The 21093-nt window shown below is 43.8% G+C and overlaps 1 protein-coding gene across 12 annotated transcripts in view; it reads left to right on the forward strand.

Annotated features, from left to right (window-relative positions):
* WASF2 (WASP family member 2) overlaps positions 1-21093 on the forward strand; it is a 92476-nt gene that overhangs the window by 61256 nt on the left and 10127 nt on the right. For 11 of the 12 annotated variants that reach the window (XM_065526753.1, XM_065526760.1, XM_065526745.1 and 8 more), the window contains 5 exons: positions 6000-6172; positions 15832-15966; positions 16490-16643; positions 19118-19235; positions 20250-20380. In XM_065526753.1, the coding sequence (XP_065382825.1) occupies positions 6043-6172; positions 15832-15966; positions 16490-16643; positions 19118-19235; positions 20250-20380 (668 nt within the window). In that variant the 5' untranslated portion in view covers positions 6000-6042. Of the gene's footprint in view, positions 1-3623; positions 3804-5999; positions 6173-15831; positions 15967-16489; positions 16644-19117; positions 19236-20249; positions 20381-21093 lie in introns of those variants that run through there. The other variant, XM_065526784.1, reaches the window with a different exon arrangement.

Here is a 21093-nt window from a genome sequence, read left to right on the forward strand (position 1 = left end):
AAAAAAAAAAAAAAAAATTCCATGATAACTTCAAATACACAGACTTGAAGAATCTCACTGTTTGAGGGGAACTTAAAGGGCCTCATCCAGTTTCCATTTCAAAGCACGAATACCATCATGGCGTTAACAGTCCAGACTGGTCAGTATACTACCAGGCCATGGCTAGAAAGGCCTGGCAGTCTTTTATTTGTTTTCACACTCATTCTCAAGTCCCTTAGGCTGAAACTTGCTACAGATGAAGATGGGGTTACTGCTGAATCTGGCCTGGATGTTTGGAGCTGGTCCAAAATACAATTTTTCCTTTGGAATTTTTTTGGGTAGCTAACTCCCCCATCAGTCCAGGAGCCTCTTGGGTATAAATAACCTCAGGGCTCTGTCTGGAACTTCCTTTGGGCCATTCTAGATCTCACAGGTCCTGGTAATTAGACAAATGTAGACCTGGAGAAGGGGCATGATTCGTGGCCATAATCCACCCTTCTCTACAGTCCCTAAATGTGCCTCTGATTGTGTGTTCAGAATGCAAGTGGATGTTGGCTGAGTGAGGAGATTATGGCAGCTTGGGTAGAAGCACATCTAGAAATTTTAGAGCTGAGAAGCTTCTAAAAGATTGTTTAGCTTAGTCCGTTTATTTTGTAGATGAGGACACTAACGCCCAGAATAAACATTATAACATCTTTGATTTAGAAGGCATTGTAGAGGTCATCTAGTCTGACCTTCCAGCGCCTTCATAAGTGCTAGAAATTTCTCCCCCAACATGCCTGATAGCTGATCATCCAGAGCATGGGGCTGGAGAACTCATAACCTTATCTAAAGATAAGCCATTCTACTATAGGACAATTCTAATTAAAATGACCTAGATAAATTGAAATCTACTTCCCTGTAACTTTTATATTCTCAGCAGTTCTAATTTAATTCCTTTCCTATTTAACATCTCCCAAGGTAAGACCTTCTCAAATCCCCAAATTAGCAGATATCACTATAGTATATAATTTCCCTAATCAAAGTAAAAGATGTCTGAAAAAGACCTTCACAGATTCCATAGAGATAAGGCATTCCACTCTTTTGTGTATCCAGAATTTCTTTTTTTGACCAAGAACCACCACTTCATTGGTTTTCTTCACTTTCTCTTCGTTTTCCTTCATTGGGGCTAGCATTCAGCTCTTTTCTGACGCTTTTAATAAAGAAACGTACATTTTATCATTTGTGAGTGTAACTGTATAAAACTAAAGAGAGCAGCAGGTGGGGCTGAAGGGCTGGACTCACCCCTGCAACTGCCACCTGTCTAGTTTCTGAGTTCATATTTGCTAGCTATGGTGGGGTGGGCCTTTACATTTCTACTTTCTCCTTCTCAGCCTGTGAAGAATTTCCCAATTGGTCTTCTTACTTCCAGCCTTCTCCTGCCCAAATATAACTTCTGTGCTTATGCAGAATGATTTGTCTAAAATGCAAATGTGGCCCTGTTGTACTTCCTTAATTCAGTGGTTCCCCAACACCCAGTGCACTATACCAGTAAAGTGCTACTGATGATAGAGAAGCCTTTCTCAACTGGAGTTCCATGAAAGAATTAAATCTTAATGTCATTAGGCATTCATTGTATGTAATATATTAACTTTCCTCCAGTGCGCCTAGAATGGTGCTAGTTATGTACAGTCTTGAGGGGAACTGAGAAAACTGTCATTCTAATCATCTTTTTTCTGTGGTTCACATGAGGAATCCAGTTATGAAAGACTGGAAGAAAGAGATAGTATATGTTCTTCAGGAGGTCCAGGATCACAGCTGGAAACAGCCTCCAGGAAAAACCCACCAAATTCCTTTGAAGGCTACAGTTTTGTCTTTAAATTTTTTATGTAAATATTGCATTCCACCACATGTCTATGGTTAAAAGTATTTTTAAATATTTATCAATGAGGGGCCGGGTATGGTGGCTCACACCTATAATCCTAGCACTTTGGGAGGCCAAGGTGGGAAGATTCCTTGAGGCTAAGAGTTAGAGACCAGCCTGGACAGCATAGCAAGGCGCCATCTCTATAAAAAATAATAAATTATCCAGGCATGGTGGTGTGTACCTGTAGTCCTAGCTACGTGGGAGGCTGAGGTGGGAGCATCACTTGAACTCAGGTGTTTGAGGTTTCAGTGAGCTGTGATCATGCCACTGCACTCCAACCTGGGCAACAGACTGAGGCCTGGGTGACAGAGTGAGACCTTGTCTCTTAAATAATAAAATAAAATATTTATCAGTGAATAGGATTTATTCTACAGGAGGATTTGCCTAGGGTCTGTGGAACCACAAATAACTGCCTTTTTTTTTTAAAGCCCTGTAGTGGGTATTTTATTTTATATATATTATTTAATGTCTCTAGGAAAATTGCCTCCAAGATCACACAGTTAGTAAGGTGTACTAGTCAGGGTACTAACCTAAGAATGTCTTGACTCCATAAAGCCCATACATTTTCTATAACTTGAAGTGTGAGAGAGAAAGCCTGGAAATCTTTTTGCCCAATTCTAAGTTTGTCTTCACCTGAATGTAAGATTTTTTCTTCTTGGTCAAGTTACTGTTGTGGTTCAGATCATGCATAACTCCATACTTCTTGTACAAACCAGTCCTTGATTATCCAAAAGAAAAATGAGCAATGGTGCATGTAATTTCACATAACAAGGAATTTTGTCTCTTTTTGGTGGCTTTGAAACAAATCACTTTAAACAATAGCAGATAAACTTTTCTAATTGTTTTGCCCTAATAGATATTGACATATTGTTATTTCTTGAGTACCCTCCCGCTGTTTGTAGTAACTGGCCTTTTTGACAAGAAGCCATTTGCTTTTGAAAACTTGGTTCCAGGTAAACCCTAAACAGAATTTTTTGTTCTGCTTATCCAAGGCACTTAGAAAACCACAAATGCTAAAGTACCAAGGTGTTAGAATTTGCCCCCCACCCTCAATCTGAAATTTATGTAGCCATCTGGAATCTAGTTTCCATTAGGTATCCAGAGGGAAAGTCCAGAATGCTCTGTCATTGGTCACATTCAACACAGCATTTCAAGGTGGTCTGGTTCTTTTAGCTCTTCTGAGAAACTGGAATGAGTACTCAAATGATTACCAGTGGAAGAGCCACAGTGGCTGTTTTCAGTCATTCCTGGCTGTACACCAAATTTCTGGTTGATCTTGAAAGTTTGAAATTTGGGAATCTAAGGACACCTAGAGGATGGTGTTCAGAGCCCTGCAAGGTTCTTTCATGTGTAACCTCCTCCCACCTTTCCGGTTCTAAACTCTTTTTACCATGTGTTGCTGAAGATTGCATCTTAGGACCTGATACCCTTTACATTAAATAAAAGAGGGAAAGAGTTAAATTGGAAAGTCCAGGATTTGGACTAGAAAACCCATGGGGTCAAAGGGAGAATTTAGCAGAGGAGTGGAATGGAAATCATTTCCTTAGACAGTAGACAAGTATTCAGGAAACACCTCTGCACCCCAAAGATAGGCACAGCTGCCACACAGTGACTATTAAAGGGAGGTTCAAAGTTATAAGCAAACAGCTGATTCTCTTGGTTCTTGGGCTGTTGCTGTTGGTGACAGGAAATCTTGTTCCCCAAGCTGCTGGCTTCCTGTTTTATTTTTACTTGTAGCAGATCAGAATGTCCATAACAAGGAGCAGTCTGTTCCAAAGGGTTCTACTCCCCCTTTGAGCCTGAAAGATTTTTTTTTTCTCTTTTGGTCAGACAATATGTCTGTAATGTTTAGTTTGGTTTAAGCATTTTGTATTCACAATCAACTTTTTGGTGATGAGCTGGTATTTTAAGATTTGATGTAAGTAAACCCTTGTTTTGCTTTATATATTTATATATAAAGAGGAGTTTATAATATTGGGGACTTGGCCCAGCTACTCAGAAAGCTAAGGTGGGAGGATCATTTGAGCAAGGCGGTCAAGGATGTTGTGAGCTGTGATTGCACCATTGCACTCTGTACTGGACGACAGAGTGAGACCCCGTCTCAACAAAAAGGCTGGGCGCGGTGGCTCATGCTTATAGTCCCAGCACTTTGGGAGGCTGAGCTCAGGAGTTCGAGACAAGTCTGGGCTACATGGCAAAACCTCATCTCTACAAAAAATACAAAAGCTAGCTGGACATGGTGGTGCATGCCTGTAGTCCCAGCTACTCGGGAGGCTGAGGCGGGAGGATCGCTTGAGCCCAGTAGTTGGAGGTTGCAGTGAGCTGAGATCGTGCCACTACACTCCAGCCTGGGTGACAGAGCCGAGACCCTGTCTCAAAAAAAGAATAAAAAATAAGAAAAAAAATTGAGGACTTAGATATGTTAACTTTATGCTTCACCTTTTCACGTGAAGTGAATTTGTCATTTTCCCTAGCATGAAAACCATTAGGCTGTTTTAGATTTTTTTAGTTTCATAAGATGTGGAAAGAGGACCAGTCCAGTGTGCCTTGACTGTAGTCATATCCATTTTGTGGAAATTAAAACTCTCTCCTATCCTTATAAAACTGGGAATTTGGTGATCTAAATCTAAAACAATAGCTCAGCATGAACCTGAAGTGCTGGGGGATTTCCTAGGGAAAGGGGCTCAGCCCACCGGATAAGAAACAGTAACTGGAAGGTTTCCGGATCTGCTCCAGACATTTCCTGCTGTCTCTAGAGCCTTTTGGCCCAGGTGTGTTGAACCGGATGGGAGCGAGAAAGGGAGCTGTTGGGTAGAAGAGAAAGCACCAGGGAATCTTACAGCACAGTTTACTCAGCATCATGTTTGACATATTGAACGTGTAAAATGTTTACTTTATATTCTCTCATTCTGTCAATTTACAAACTAAACTTCAGAGATACTGGCATTAGTAGTTAGCTATACTTTTTTTTTTTTTTTTAGATTTTGAGACGGAGTCTTGCTCTTGTCACCCAGAATGGAATGCAGTGGTGCAATCTCAGTTCACTGCAACCTCCGCTTCCCGGGTTCAAGCAATTCTCCTGCCTCCTGAGTAACTGGGATTACAAGTACCTGCGACACGCCCGGCCAGTTTTTTGTATTTTTAGTAAAGACCGGGTTTCAGCTGGGCGCAGTGGCTCAAGCCTGTAATCCCAGCACTTTGGGAGGCTGGGACGGGCGGATCACGAGGTCAGGAGATCGAGACCATCCTGGCTAACACAGTGAAACCCCGTCTCGACTAAAAAAATACAAAAAACTAGCCGGGCAAGGTGGCAGGCGCCTGTAGTCCCAGCTACTCGGGAGGCTGAGGCAGGGGAATGGCGTAAACCCAAGAGGCGGAGCTTGCAGTGAGCTGAGATCCGGCCACTGCGCTCCAGCCTGGGCGACAGAGCGAGACTCCGTCTCAAAAAAAGACGGGGTTTCACCATCTTGGCCAGGCTACTCTCGAACTCCTGGCCTCAGGTGATCCACCTGCCTCAGCCTTCCAAAGTGCTGGGATTACAGGTGTGAGCCACTGTACCTAGCCTAGCAGTTACCTGTACATTAACAGCCATTCACCAAGGAAGGACTGGAAAAGTTATATCCTAATGTATATCAGTCACTATTGGCAGCTTGATTTCATTGTGGAGATTATCAGGTGAGAGTGTTCTTTTTTGATTTTTATAATTGGTGGCCTAGAATCTGATCTGTCCTGGTTATGAACACCCCAAGGATAGGATCTATACCTTCCAGTGTCTGCTGAATGGGCTGTTTTCTAACCATGCCTCCTTGCCTCTGGGGACTTTTGTTGGTTGGAGCAGTAGTTGGCACTTTAACGTTTCTGTGCTGCCTATCACCAGTCCAGAATTTCTAAACTTACATAGCAGATCTTCTAATAGCAAACCTTTAAAAGGGCAGGGGAGGGAGGACTTAAAAATGAAAGAAAAAAAAAGATAGGGGGAGTGAAGATTTTTTTAAAAGCTGTTTTAGATCAGAGTAAGACCAAAAAAAAAAAAAGGAAAGATTCACACAGCCCTAGTGTGCCTGGAATTTGGAATTTGTGGTTGAGTAATACTTTCCTGTTATTTCTTTTTTAGGTTGTTTTTCATCATTCAGAACATTGCCTGAAGCAGGTCCACCATGCCGTTAGTAACGAGGAACATCGAGCCAAGGCACCTGTGCCGTCAGACGTTGCCTAGCGTTAGAAGCGAGCTGGAATGCGTGACCAACATCACCCTGGCAAATGTCATCCGACAGCTGGGCAGCCTGAGTGAGTGCCTCGGAGAGCCTATGCTTTGCCCTCAGGGGTCGTTGGTGCTCTTTATTTAGTTTCCTTCTCCTCCCGCGTTCCTGTTTCTCCCCCATCTGCCTTCCCTAGGTAATGCGAAAATGTATCCTCCCTCTCCTCCCCAAAGAGAGGCTCCCTTTTGGTGTAGCTTCTCCTCTTCAACCTTCTTTATCTACCACCACCCTCTAAATTCCCTCCCCCCTCCCCCTCCACCTGCTTCAACAGAAATCTGTGGGAAGGGTGGCAGGAAGGGCTGCAGCAAAAACTGCAGACGGAATGACAGAGCAGAATTCTGTGTGTGTAAAGTGGGAGGTTCACAGAGCAGTATCTTGGGTCGGGGAATGTGCCTGTAATTACATGAGCTGTTCGATGTAGCTTGACTTTGTTGAAGCCTCAAATGTGCCAATAGTCTTTATCTACCCAACACCCCCACCCCTTTTCTTCCCAAAGAGGAGTAAAGCAAACATGCCTTTGGAGAGATTCTGACTGTCTTGTCCACCCTGGTACACATTTAATTGTGCTGCAAGCCCCCAGGTCCAAGTTCAGGGTACAAATTACTTCTGCATTCTCTGGGGTATTGGGAGTTTTGCAAGCTGTGTGAACATACAGTGACACAAATAGTAGCTGGAGCCATTCTTCCTTAGGAGGAAGATGGGGGTTAGCCCAGACTGTTTTGGAGCTGAAGGAAAGCCAGCTCAACTATATATATTTTTTTAATTGGCAAGAATGAATGAGACTGCCTTGGGTGGGGTACATGCATGTGGTTTGGATTTCATTCTGAATCAAGTTGACTTTGTTTGCTTGAAGCTGAGATATGGGAAGGGCAGATGCTTGGATTGGCTCTGCATTTGTCTAGTGCCACTCCAGCTCCCATAAGAACCTCCGTCAAAATGCCATTTTAGTGATCTTCCTTAGCAAAGGCATTTTGGTGTGAATTATTTCAGATACTCACGCCTCCTGTCGCATCACTGCCCTTAGTGAAGGCAGTGGAATATCAAGAAAGCCTGCATTCCCCTGTATTGCAATAGGCCCAGCCTTTAAAATAGGAGCCTGAGGAAACAGAACTCTATGACCAGATGATGTATGGAGTCTGAGATTCCTAAGCCTTCACGTACCTCAGGGACCATCTCAGTTGATCCAGGGCTTAGAGAAACCTAGATGGGGCATCATGAAGAAATGAAACCCTGCCGGTGCATGTCTTGTACAAAGGAACACTGACAGTAGCGCAACAGCAGTGCAGCTGACAAGGAAGCACATCAAGGCTGCAGAGACCTCACTGATTTTTAAAGGCATAATTTCTGCCTCTCTCTCTGAGAAGGCCAAATGGGTGGAAGTCAATCAATCACACACTGGTTCCTTCTTCATAGGACAAAGAACATCTAGCTAATGATGCTTCTTATTTCCACTTACTGAAGTTATGCTCTCTCTCAGCTATATTTCCAGGGTGGTGTTGATGGATGCCGTTGCTCACACTCCCACTTGTGATCAGACCACTCCTATCTTGAGGAAGCTGATCTGAGGGCCAAAGCCACCTTATGCCCAAGGAAACAAGATTTTCTTACATTGTGGGGGCTAACTGACCCTTTATTCATCCAATAAACATGTGTTGAACATATTTTATGTACCAGATGCTGAGGGGATACAGCAATAATAAGAAATGGTCTCTGCCCTCTAGGAGCTCATAATCTATAAGGGGAGGCAGAAATAAATAATTCCTAAGAGGAGAGAATGGGGAGAGAGTGAGAAGGGAACCCACATTTGTTGATTGCCTACTTTATGCAAGGTTTGGATAAGATCTTGACATAGATTATCTCATTTAATCTTCTCAGTAATCCTATGAGATTAGGTGGTGGTATTCCCATATTTCAGATAAAGAAAATAAGGCTCAGAAAAGTAAGGTAACTTGTCTAGGCACAGTGGCTCACGCCTGTAATCCCAGCACTTTGGGAGGCCGGAGGGAGTAGATCAGTTGAGGTCAGGAGTTGAAGACCAGCCTGGCCAACATGGTGAAACCCTGTCTCTACTAAAAATATAAAAATTTTAGCCAGGCATGGTGGCACACACCTGCAATCCCAGCTACTTGGGAGCCTGAGGCACGAGAATTGCTTGAACTCGGGAGGCGGAAGTTGTAGTGAGCTGAGATTGTACCACTGCATCCAGCCTGGGCAATAGAGTGAGACTCTGTCTCAAAAAAAAAAAAAAAAAAAAAAGTAACTTGCCTAAAGAGATACAGCCAGTAAGAGGCAAAGTCACTGTTTAAACTCAGACTTCCTACAAATTTCTCAACTCTGTCCCTTACTCTCTGTCTCTGCCAGTATTGCCCTATTTTAGACTTCATTGACTTTCACCAAGCCTCCCTCTACCTTCTTTCTCTGATCCAGCCCCCTTAAATCTGTTTCTATATCCCTGCAAGAGTGATCTGCCTAAAAATCAAATCTTACTTTTTACTTTTATTATTCTGAATTTCTGAAGCTTTGAAAGTTAATTCTGGGACGGGCGCGGTGGCTCAAGCCTGTAATCTCAGCACTTTGGGAGTCCGAGACGGGCGGATCACGAGGTCAGGAGATCGAGACCATCCTGGCTAACACGGTGAAACCCCGTCTGTACTAAAAAATACAAAAAACTAGCCAGGCGAGGTGGCGGGCGCCTGTAGTCCCAGCTACTCGGGAGGCTGAGGCAGGAGAATGGCGTAAACCCGGGAGGCGGAGCTTGCAGTGAGCTGAGATCCGGCCACTGCACTCCAGCCTGGGCGGCAGAGCGAGACTCCGTCTCAAAAAAAAAAAAAAAGAAAGTTAATTCTGTGTTAACTTTTGTAATGTAACAAGTGTTTTTATAGTCAGAGTACACATCTCAACTATTTCTCTCCCCTCTTCTTCACTGTGGAGTTATTTAAGTTCCTTGGCCTAGCATTCAGGACCCTGCAAGACCTGTCTTCCTTTCTAGCCTCATTTTCTACAATTCCATGTTAACAATTTTTAAAATTTTTTTTATTTTTGAGACAGAGTTTCGCTCTTGTTGCCTAGGCTGGAGTGTGATGGCGCGATCTCGGCTCCCTGCAGCCTTTGCCTCTGGGTTCAAGTGATTCTCCTGCCTCAGCCTCCCGAGTAGCTGGGGCTACAGGTGCATGCCACCACACCCAGCTAATTTTTTTTTTTTTTTTTGAGACGGAGTCTCGCCTAGGCTAGAGTACAGTGGCGCCATCTCGGCTCACTGCAAGCTCCGCCTCCCAGGTTCATGCCATTCTCCTGCCTCAGCCTCCTGAGTAGCTGGGACTACAGGCATCTACCACCATACCTGGCTAATTTTTTTGTATTTTTAGTAGGGATAGAGTTTCACCGTGTTAGCCAGGATGGTCTCGATCTCCTGACCTCATGATCTGCCCACCTCAGCCTCCCAAAGTGCTGGGATTACAGGCATAAGCCACCGCGCCTGGTCAGTTTTTTGCATTTTTAGTAGAGACGGGGGTTCACCATGTTGGCCAGGCTGGTCTCGAACTCCTGACCTCAGGTGATCCACCCGCCTCGGCCTCCCAAACTGTTGGGATTACAGGCGTGATCCACCATGCCCAGCCTTCACTTTAGTCTTTTAAAATGGAAAAAGGGGGCCTGGCACACTGGCTCACACCTGTAATCCCAGTACTTTAGGAGGCTGAGGCACAAGTATTGCTTATGCTCAGGAGTTCGAGACCAGCGCTGGCAACATACTGAGACCCTATTGCTACAAAAATTTAAAAAGTACCCAGGTGTGGTGGTGCACACCTGTAGTCCCAGCTGGTTGGGAGGCTAAGGTGGGAGGATCGCTTGAGCCTGGGAGTTCAAGGCTGCAGTGAGCCATGATCATGCCACTCCAGCACTGGCCAACAGGGCGAGACCTTGTCTCAAATAAATTAATTAAATAGAAGGAAAAAGGAAAGGAAAAAAGAATGAATTATCACCTACTAGTAGTTCTCCTGAGACAGACCATGCTCTCTCATATTTCCAAACAGTGCTCTTGCTATCCTCCCTGGCTGAACAGCCCTTGCCATCTTTGTCTGCCTGGCTGCCTGTAGCTAATCCTTCAAGGTCCAGCTCAGGAATCTTCTCTTCCAGGTTGGGCTAAGAGTGCTCCTCTGAGCTCCCATTATATGCCTGTATTATCCTATCACATTATATCACAAATCACCTATGGCTCATACTCAATTAAAAATTCTTGACTGGGCACAATGGCTCATGCTTATAATCCCAGCACTCTGGGAGGTTGAGATGGGAGGATTGCTTGGGCCCTGGAGTTTGAGATAGCTTGGGCAACATAGTGAGACCCTTTCTCTACAAAATATAAACTAAATTAGCTGGGTGTGGTGGCATGAGCCTGTACTTCCAGCTATTTGGAAGGCTGAGATGGAAGGCTGAGGTAGGAGGATCATTTGAGCCCAGAAGGTCAAGGCTGCAGTGAGCTGAGATGGCGCTGCTGCACTCCAGCCTGGGTAACCAAAAAAGAAAATTGTTGAAGGTAGTAATCATGTGTTATTTGTCTTTGAACCCCAGTGTCTACCTTGTGTAGTACCTGTCACCCAGTAGAAGCTCATTAAATGTCGAATAACTCACGCCTATATATCTCCCACTATTCCATGCTGTTGATGCACAAAGAATGTAGGAATGGAAATAATACTTTCTGTGGGTAGTGGGGGCACAGGTAGGGATAGGCAGGGTCAAGGAAGACTTCATAGAAGAGGTTACATTTGAATGGGACCTTGAAAGATGACTGGGATTTCATCTAGCTGAGAGGAGTGCAGGGAAGGGTTCATATGTGCTTCAGGCTCATGACCTTGGCCTCATGTGCATTGTACCTGGGTGGAACTTCTCAATTTAGTACTGAAAGGCTGATTATGGAATGGATAAAGCATAAAACTAAAAATCCCACAGCCATAGATTGCTCCGTGACAGCACATCCAGAATTCTTATTTTTTTCTCAGAACAGTGAGATGGCATTTCGCATATTCGGTTGCTGTATCTTAGAAAATACAGGCACAGCCAGCCAGCACTTTGTATCAGTATTGTGGCCACCCAGGAGAATGGAACCCCCACTTGGGTCATTAGAAAATCAAGCTAGATATTAGGTTTCTAACTGACTGCAGTGTGGGTGAGGGGGTGGGGCATGCCATTGGGGAGCTCCAAGACTCCCACTCAGACTTCAATAAGAGCAACTTCACATTTTTAAAAATCAGTTTTACCTGTTCTACTTCCACGTAACATTTCATTTGAAGAGTTCTGCTAAGGAAAAAACAAAAATTGAAGACTGCTTCCTAGAATCTTCTGCAAAATGTGGTATCTGTTATGAATGTTGGATAATGATGGATATTGGGTCTCTCTTGGTAATCTGAATGAGTGAAGTTTAACTCTGAACAAGACACTTTGGTTTTCCCTAGTTCAATATCACATTTCTGTTTTCAAAAGTTGGAGTAAATTTTAGCACTTGAAGGAGACTATCAAATTACTAATTGGAATTATATTTAAAATTTTCCTCTAAACTTAAAACTTAGGATATTTAGGCTGGGCACAGTGGCTCACGCCTGTAATCCCAACACTTGAGGAGGCCAAGGCAGATCACTTGAGGTTGGGAGTTTGAGACCAGCCTGGCCAACATGGTGAAACCCCTTCTTTGTTAAAAATACAAAAATTAGCTGGGCATGTGCCTGTACTTCCAGCTACTCAGGAGTCTGAGGCAGGAGAATCTCTTGAATCCAGGAGGCAGAGAGGCAGAGGTTGCAGTGAGCTGAGATTGTGCCATTGTACTCCAGCCTGGGCAACAGAGCAAGTATCTATCTAAAAAATAAAAAAAAAATTTAAAAACAAAAACGTAAGGTATTTAGAATTTACGCTGTTTTGTTTTGTTTTGTTTGTTTGTTGTTTGTTTGTTTGTTTGTTTTTTGAGATGGAGTCTTACTCTGTCACCCAGGCTGAAGTGAAGTGGTGTGATCTTGGCTCACTGCAACCTATGTCTCTTGGGCTCAAGCAGTTCTCATGTATCAGCCTCCTGAGTAGCTAGGATTACAAGATGGTATGCCACCATGCCTGGCTAAGTTTTATATTTTTAGTAGAGACAGGGTTTCACCATGTTGGCCAGGCTGGTCTCAAACTCCTGGCCTTCAGTGATCCACCTGCCTTGGCCTCCCAAAGCGTTGGGATTATAGGCATGAGCCACCCTGCCTGGCCTTAGGTATTTATACCATTAAGTCATGTAATGTGGTTGAGGAGTATAAGGAAGAATATCATTGTAACAACTCACATTTTTAGCTCACTTAATCCTTATGGTAACTTGATGGGGTAGTATTATCCTTACTTTACAGATGAGGAAACTAAGGCTGGGAGATTGTGACTTGCTGACGAGTACACAAGTATAAATAGAAAGAGCTGAGACTTTGATTCAGATTTTCTGATTTGAAGTCAACTGCTCCTTCCATGTCTCATAGTATAGTTCTAAGTCTGCCTCAGGCCTGAGGTGATGAGACAGTGGGGAAGCCCTCACACCACTTCACTTCCTCTTAAAATAGAGATCTTATACTTAACTAGTTTTATATGTTGAGGTTCTTTGTAAGATTTTATCTTGAAAACCACTGTGCCACACAGAGCCTCTACTTCTACTATCACTACCCTCTTCACTTAAGGAAATCCTAGGTACTCTTGGTGACTCTTTTGGTGTAAGTTGATTGGTATTTTTTTTTCCCCTCCAGAATAGCTGGAAGATTAATTGATATTTTTCTTTTTTCTTTAATTTCATTTTATTTATTATTATTATTTTTGAGATAGGCTGGAGCCAGTGGCACGATCTGGGCTCACTGCAACCTCTGCCTCCCAAGTTCAAGTGATTCTCATGCCTCAACCTCCTGAGTAGCTGGGATTACAGGTGTGCACCACCACGCGCAGCTTTTTTTTTTTTTTTTTTTTTTTGAGATGGAGTCTCGCTCTGTCACCTAGGCTAGAGTGCCGTGGTGCGATCTTGGTTCACTGCAACCTCTGCCTTCCAGGTTCAAGCGATTCTTTTGCCTCAGCCTCCTGAGTAGCTGGGATTACAGGTGCCTGCCACCATGCCCAGCTCATTTTTGTATTATTAGTAGAGATGGGATTTCACCATGTTGGCCAGGCTGGTCTCAAAATCCTGACCTTAGGTGATCCGCCTACCTTGGCCTCCCAAAGTGCTGGGATTACAGGCATGAGCCACCATGCCTGGCCTAATTTTTTTGTAATTTTAGTGGAGGCAGGGTTTTGTCATATTCCCCAGGCTGGTCTCGAACTCTTGGCCTCAAGTGATCTGCCCACCTTGGCCTCCCAAAGTGATGGGATTACAGGCATGAGCCACCACGACTGGCCTTTTATTTTTAACAGATATTTTTGAGCTTGGTTTATTTTCCACACATAATGTTGCATATTTCTCTGTTTTAGCCTTCCAAACACAATTTTCCATTACCTAGACAAGCATGATACAGTATGGTTTTTGTAGGAACTTAGCCATATTATGAATAGGGATCAGATAAAATCCTCAACCTGCAGAGTAGAAATGCTTATCAGCTGATTTGAGTTATTTGCGCCCAGGAGCTTCCCATAATTGTTTAGGTCACAAATGATCAGTATGCAAGGACTTGCTTCTTCCTTGATTAGAAGTCCTTATTGACTTAATAAGCAATTCAAAATATGCAGTTGATTGGTCTTATCCCCACTCTTCAGGTTGTACTGGGAAGGTGAGCTGCAGTTCACCCTGAAGGTGTGGTTTTGGCCTTTCAGGCTATTTTTTTTCCCCTCAAATATGGACTAAGCATAAATGTAGTTTCGAAGCTAGAAATTAAAGCCTACTTTAAATAGTTCTCAAAAAAAAATTATCATTTGATTGGGCACAGTCTCTTATGATTGCCTTCACCTTGCAAGAAGCTCAGATGGTAGGTCTGTGCGCAGTGGCTCGTGCTAGTAATCCCAGTACTTTGGGAGGCTGAGGTGGGCAGATCATCTGAGGTCAGGAGTTTAAGACCAGCCTGGCCAACATGATGAAACCCTCTCTCTACTAAAAACAAAAAACAAGCCGGGTGTTATGGCAGGCACTTATAATCTCAGCTACTCGGGAGGCTGAGGCAGGAGAATCGCTTGAACCCAGGAGGCAGAGGCTGCAGTGAGCCGAGATTTTGCACCACTGCACTCCAGCCTGGGGGATAGAGCAAGACTCTGTCTCGGGGGAAAAAAAAAAAAAGCTCAGATGGTATATTTATTCATATGCACTACTTTTCATTCCTAGTAAGAATGTGCCTGTGGCTTGGAATGACAATATAGAGGTAGTGTCAAATTGCTGTTATGTTTCTTTGGCTGCAGATTCTCCTTGCATTCCAGGGTTGAAAGTACGGAACTTTTCTTTTTCTAAAAAACAAGACATTGTGGAAAGAGACCACTGGTATGCTGCTTTTCAGAGGGCTTGAAAGTTTCAGCTTTTCACTTGGTTCCTGAGATGTAGATTTGAAGGATTGTAACCTAGAGCAAAGACTTTGAAAGTTGTAGGTGACAAGCTGGGCATGGTGGCTCAACACCTGTAATCCCAGCACTTTGGGAGGCCAAGGTGGGCAGATCACTTGAGGCCAGGAGTTTGAGACCAGCCTGGGCAACCTGGCAAATCCCCGTCTCTACCAAAAATACAAAAATTAGCCTGGCATGGTGGTGCACATCTTTAATCTCAGCTACTCGGGAGGCTAATACATGAGAATTGCTTGAGCCCAGGAGGTAGAGGTTGCAGTGAGCCAAGATCATGCCACTGTACTGCTGCCTGGGTGACAGAGGGAGACTCTGTCTCCAAAAAAAGAAAAAAAAAATTACAAGTTATAAAACATAAAGTAACCTTTCTACCTCTTAAAAGAAGTTGTACATCTCTGCTATGGGTTGTTGATAAGCTCAGGGCCCCTCACATTTAACACACTAATCATAGTTGTTCACTGTACTTTCAAGGCTCCATTGAGGAACTAATTTCTTACTTTTCATGTTAATTTTAGATACCTAGAATGTCCTCTAAACTCCCAATCTGTTTTTCAGAACCATTTTATAAGGTACTTTTACAGAACAATAAGAGGCTAAGGGCTATGGGCAAATGTGTAGTGTTATTTTATTAGTTTAGTTTTAGTCTCACTCCGTCACCCAGGCTGGGGTGCAGTGGCTCGGTCTCAGCTCACTGCAACCTCCGCCTCCCAAGTTCAAGTGATTCCCCTGCCTTAGCCTCCCCAGTAGCTGGGATTATAGGTGCCTGCCAGCACACCTGCCTAATTTTTGTATTTTTAGTAGAGACGGGGTTTCACCGTGTTGCCCAGGCTGGAAATGTGTAGAAATATTATCTGTTCTTCCAGGCTTAATTTTTTGCATTACACCTTTCAGTTTTATTCAGCCTGTTTTGAGTCTCATGACTGTTCACATCTGTCAAGAAGACTCTATTAGTTATAGAACATATGCAGACTTCCTAAACTATGAAGAGTATTTCTCTAAGAGCAGTCATCTGCATATAGCCCAAACCGTCTTAGGGTATGTGTGTGTGTGTAGTATGTGTTTGGTGGTTAGGGAATACAATCTTTAGTAGCCAGTTTTTCTGACCATTTACATTACTTCTATGCACTAGTGACTTGGTTTCTTTGCTCTTTCCAGGTAAATATGCAGAGGACATTTTTGGAGAGCTCTTTACTCAGGCAAATACCTTTGCCTCTCGGGTAAGCTCCCTTGCTGAGAGGGTCGACCGACTACAAGTTAAAGTCACTCAGCTGGATCCCAAGGAAGAAGAAGGTAAGAAAGCTGAGCTCAGCATTTGCAGGCTTTGCTGAGCAGTTTTATAGAATTTTTTCCCCCTGATTTATTTTAAAAAAAGTGAGGGGAGAAATCACAGAGACCTATAGAGTTCTGCTTTGAAGTGACACAAGCCTGAGTGCTGGAAAGAACCTTTTTAGCTCCACCACACCCTCATGCACTCCTTTCTCCCATTCCCCCAATTCCTTCTTTCTCAAATTTCCCCTCCCTCAATCGTATTTTGCTACCATAAAAGTACTTGGAAGATTCATTCCTCCTAAGGAGAGGCCTGCTAGATCTGGCCACATAGTAAACCTTTGTGTTGCCTCATTTTGTTCAGTCGTGAAATGACTGGGCTGCTGACAGCCTTGTGGGGCTTCCCCAGAGGGGGAGGGAAAAAAAGCCTGACTGCAGACAGCCGCAGCCAAGAAATGCAGCAGCTGAGGCCTCTCTGACTGGTGTGACTCAGTGTTTGCTCAAATAGCCTGTCGTCCATTTTCTAACGCCTTCCATCTTCTCTCAGTGTCACTACAAGGAATCAACACCCGAAAAGCCTTCAGAAGCTCCACCATTCAAGACCAGAAGCTTTTTGACAGAAACTCTCTCCCGGTGCCTGTCTTAGAAACATACAATACCTGTGATACTCCTCCCCCTCTCAACAATCTTACCCCTTACAGGTAATGGCTGGCTAGCTCCTCCCTTTTTCAACCTGTGGTTTAATAACACTAAATTGTCTTTTTATCTGAAGCAGTTGTTTACATGAGAGGATTGTATCTAAAAGCTTACTGCCTACCCCAAAGTTGTCTGTGGCAGCAGAAACTAAAATTTACCCCATAAACACTTGTCACTTATTATTGTTTGGTTTCTGAAATTCACAGTGAATGTAATACATATTGAAAGTTTACTGTAACCATAGCATGCTACAGAGTTTAATTTCATATAAACCAGGTCCATCTTGGATTCCATCCAAGGAATTTAGTTATTATAGAACCAAAAGGACTTTGTTACAAGGCGGTCCTACAGCATGGATCCCAGGGGCAACATTCTAGCAAGGCTCCCACTTACTTGGAAACCACTAGATTACCAGATGTTTGGGTGTGTTAGTGGGGCCAGCCTCTTGGACTGGCTGCTCTGGGCCCAGAGGGGTCTTTCCAAAGCTTAAGGAGTAATTGGCATTCTTCCAAATGAGCATCGTTCACTTTGTTTTGAACATCCTTTGGACATTTCCTTCTGAAAGGACCTACTCTGCTGTCCCCGGACTTGAAAAAGAACATAGCCTTATAGACAACTTAAAGCCCCTCTCCTCTAGTGGTTTGGTAGTATTGTCATCCTGCAAAAAACCACTGAAGAGGGACAGAAGGTGAATATTTATCTTGCTTACATCCGTACATATCTTTGGAGCAGGTAAAAAATAATTACAGATAGCTGGAGGCGGATGTCTTCTATCAGACGTGTACACTGCAAGGTAGAGTGTGTGTGTGTGTGTACCCATGTGAAATTCAAGGACACCAGTCCAATTCAGGGAGCCTTCTCACACAGATACAAAGTACATGGCATCTGTCCTTCATTTTACTGTGTAAAATTATGTTTGCCCCTTGGCTTTCAAAGGGACCAGCACAGCAGGACAGAGGTTTGACTCTGCAGCCTCCATTATTGAGTCTAGTTGGGTTTGGGCAGAGGAGTTATTGGGCAGAAAGGGGTCATACAACTGATAATATTGTAGGGAGTATGACATAGGGTTTGTGTAGTGGGATTAGATAAACAAATGATATTAGGAGAATTTTTTTCTTCAGTTAATGGTATTTTTCTTTTTAGCATATAGTATCAGAATTAGCATGGCCTCTCAGTTATCTGAACTTGGCCCAACAGAAATGAGTAGTGGTGTATCTAACTCAGGAGAAGATTTAATATAGAAATTATTAATGTTTTATTTGGAAGCACTTTCTGTGTTGTGATAGGATTGGAGGGCAGGGAATAGAATTGCCTTTCCATTTCTTTTTAGTTCAGAATAATGTTAAGATAAATGTTCACTCCTAAGCACATACTTTCTGGATAGTGAGAGGACCTTATCTATGCCAAAGTGCAAGATTCCAACCAGGACCGTTGAGTCTGGCAGATAGCCCTTATATGGACACTCAATAGTTTACTCTGTCCCACTGGCACAGCCACTAATTAGGAACTGGTGATTTTTTTTTTTTTTTTGAGACGGAGTCTCGCTCTGTCGCCCAGGCTGGAGTGCAGTGGCCGGATCTCAGCTCACTGCAAGCTCCGCCTCCCGGGTTCACGCCATTCTCCTGCCTCAGCCTCCCGAGTAGCTGGGACTACAGGCGCCCGCCACCTCGCCCGGCTAGTTTTTTTTGTATTTTTTAGTAGAGACGGGGTTTCACCGTGTTAGCCAGGATGGTCTCGATCTCCTGACCTCGTGATCCGCCCGTCTCGGCCTCCCAAAGTGCTGGGATTACAGGCTTGAGCCACCGCGCCCGGCCAGGAACTGGTGATTAAACCTTGTGGTCTTAAAACAGCTGGCCGTCTTTTCTCACTGGAGCCCCCTTGTGGTTGGGGTGTGTGTGGATGCTGAGCTATTCTAGAAGGGAGCAAGAAGGTGGAGTGCTGTGGCTGGTTTTCTGTGTGTGCAGAGAAATAACAGCCGTACACACACACTTTTCATGTATATATGTGTACATATGCATACACATGAACCCCCATATGTGTACACAGGTTTCCGGTGGGTAGGAAGCTACTGATGCTTCCTAAAGAGTCCTGCGGAACTGGTGGGAAAAGAGGAACCAGTGGTAGAAATCCCCTCTGATGTACCAGGATATCCGAATATCCTCAGGGAGCTCTCTGTGGCCATGCAGATCATTAGAAGTAATCAGGATCCCTGCTGCTATCACCTGTTCTTGCCCTGACAATGCAAATTCATCTACCAGGAATTGAAAGTAAGGCTAAGGTTCTTTAAAAGTCTGATAAGTAGAGAGGTGCCATTCGGGGGCATTGAAATGCTGGTATGGGAGAGGAGGTATGCAATCGATTCAAATGACTTCTTGATTCCTTGGTGTAAAAACTGCTAACTGGTAGGTGTTTGGAATATTGGATTTGGTTGGGAGCTCATCTGTCTACTGACAGCTACTTGTCTTCATTTCTATCCCAGGGACGATGGAAAAGAGGCACTCAAATTCTACACAGACCCTTCATACTTCTTTGATCTTTGGAAGGAGAAGATGCTGCAGGACACCAAGGATATCATGAAAGAGAAGAGAAAGCATAGGGTGAGGGGAAAGGGGCCTCTGTTCTCCACATCAGTAGGCACGATTGTGGAGGGGGATAAAAAGGAAGCCAGTCTTATGTGAAGTAATCATTTCGAGTGGCTGCTTGCTTGGATGCCAGGTGAAACTCTTAAAAAAATGTGTCCACACCAAGCACAACCAAGATGAAAGTATAAATCACACCAAAAATGTGTTTGTTCCCCCCAGTGCTATTAACAATTGAGTATATTCAGGCTGAGTTTTAGAAATTGACTTTTCTATTCACCATTTATTTCTCTTGCAATTTGCACCTGACTCTGCTGGACACTCAAGCTAGGCTAGTCCCTTCTCCGCCAGTTTTGCAGCTCATTTCTCAGAGATCAGCACAAGGTTCTGCAGTGTTTGATTTGCAAAAGGAGCAGTTTAATGCCTTCACTACTGACTGGATGGGGCTAAGGTGGGGGGATATATATGTAGGTTTCGGAGATTCTCCCTCCCCATAGACTCTCCCTGGTATGTATGTGACCTACCAGTTGCAACCTCAATCCCATTAGCATGGCTGCCAGGAGGCCCAGGAGAGTGCCAGGGGCAAGAGCAGCTGCACAGGCTGAAAAATTCTTCATTGGGTTTTGTTTTGTTTTGTTTTATTTAAACTATTTCCTTATATATGCCCCAGGTCTCATTACATCTCATCTCTCTTGACTGACCTTTGGGGCCAAGCAAATAATAAATAGCTGTTCACTAACTTCTAGCAATTAGAGCTTTTCAAAAATATGAATGAGTTATCCAAAGAGGAATTGGGGTTCCCGTTGCTGGAGGCATTTGAGTGTGGGATTGAGCAAATGTTTCACCCAGGGATGGTTTGGATTAGATGGCCTCTAGGTCACTTCAAACCCAGTAATTCTGTAAGTTCTGTAGTTATTATGTGTTGTCTAGGCAAATCATCTCTTAGATATGCATCCATGAAGATGGGTAGAATTTTAATGAAGAACTTTGGAAAATGTTCTACAAAGACCTTCCTGTTCCTTTTCATTATAGAAAGAAAAGAAAGATAATCCAAATCGAGGGAATGTAAACCCACGTAAAATCAAGACACGTAAGGAAGAGTGGGAGAAAATGAAGATGGGACAAGAATTTGTGGAGTCCAAAGAAAAGCTGGGGACTTCTGGGTAGGTAATGCTTTTGTACTGTTGGTAGCATTCTTTGAAGGGAGTGGGGACAACAGTCTGACAGCTCTGGTGTGACACCTTTCACACCCCCTGAAGTCTGTCTCTGTGGCTTAGATCAATACCACTGTTAATCAGCTACTTTAAAGTGCATCCCTCTGGTGATTAAAATTTGCTAAATAAATCAAGAGACTCAGCAATTTAAATGAGGTGACTGGAGGGGTCTGGAAAAGAAAGCCCATGACTCCTAGTGCCCTTACTCTGCGAGACACACATCTAAGGGCCCCAGAGGAAAGACTGGAAAGGGAAGAAAAGTGGTATTGGGAATCCTTTGCCTCCAGAGCATTGATTTGAAGGTCATGCCTAAGAACTGGGCATTTCACTCTCAGGGCTGGGGAGGGCCAGGCAAGAAAGCTGTTCACATCACCAAAGCAACTTTTCAGTCAGCCTTTGTCAGTCTTGGGAGAGAGGCTGGCCAAGGGACTGAATGCAGACCTCATAGACAGTGTGGGAAAGGTTGCTCGGCCAGTATTGAAGCTATATATCTCTGTGGAGAAATAAGAGGTGTCAGTCTGACCCCATTTCCCAATACCAAATCACACTGGAGGTTTAAAGGGGGGAAAAGATGGTTTTAAAGGTTGGTTTGATGCTTATCCTGGTGTCTGACCTGGTTGACATTCAAAGCCAAGTCACCATGACTGCTTGGCATGAATGTC

Source organism: Macaca fascicularis, chromosome 1, assembly GCF_037993035.2.
Source record: "Macaca fascicularis isolate 582-1 chromosome 1, T2T-MFA8v1.1".
Lineage (NCBI taxonomy): Eukaryota > Metazoa > Chordata > Mammalia > Primates > Cercopithecidae > Macaca > Macaca fascicularis.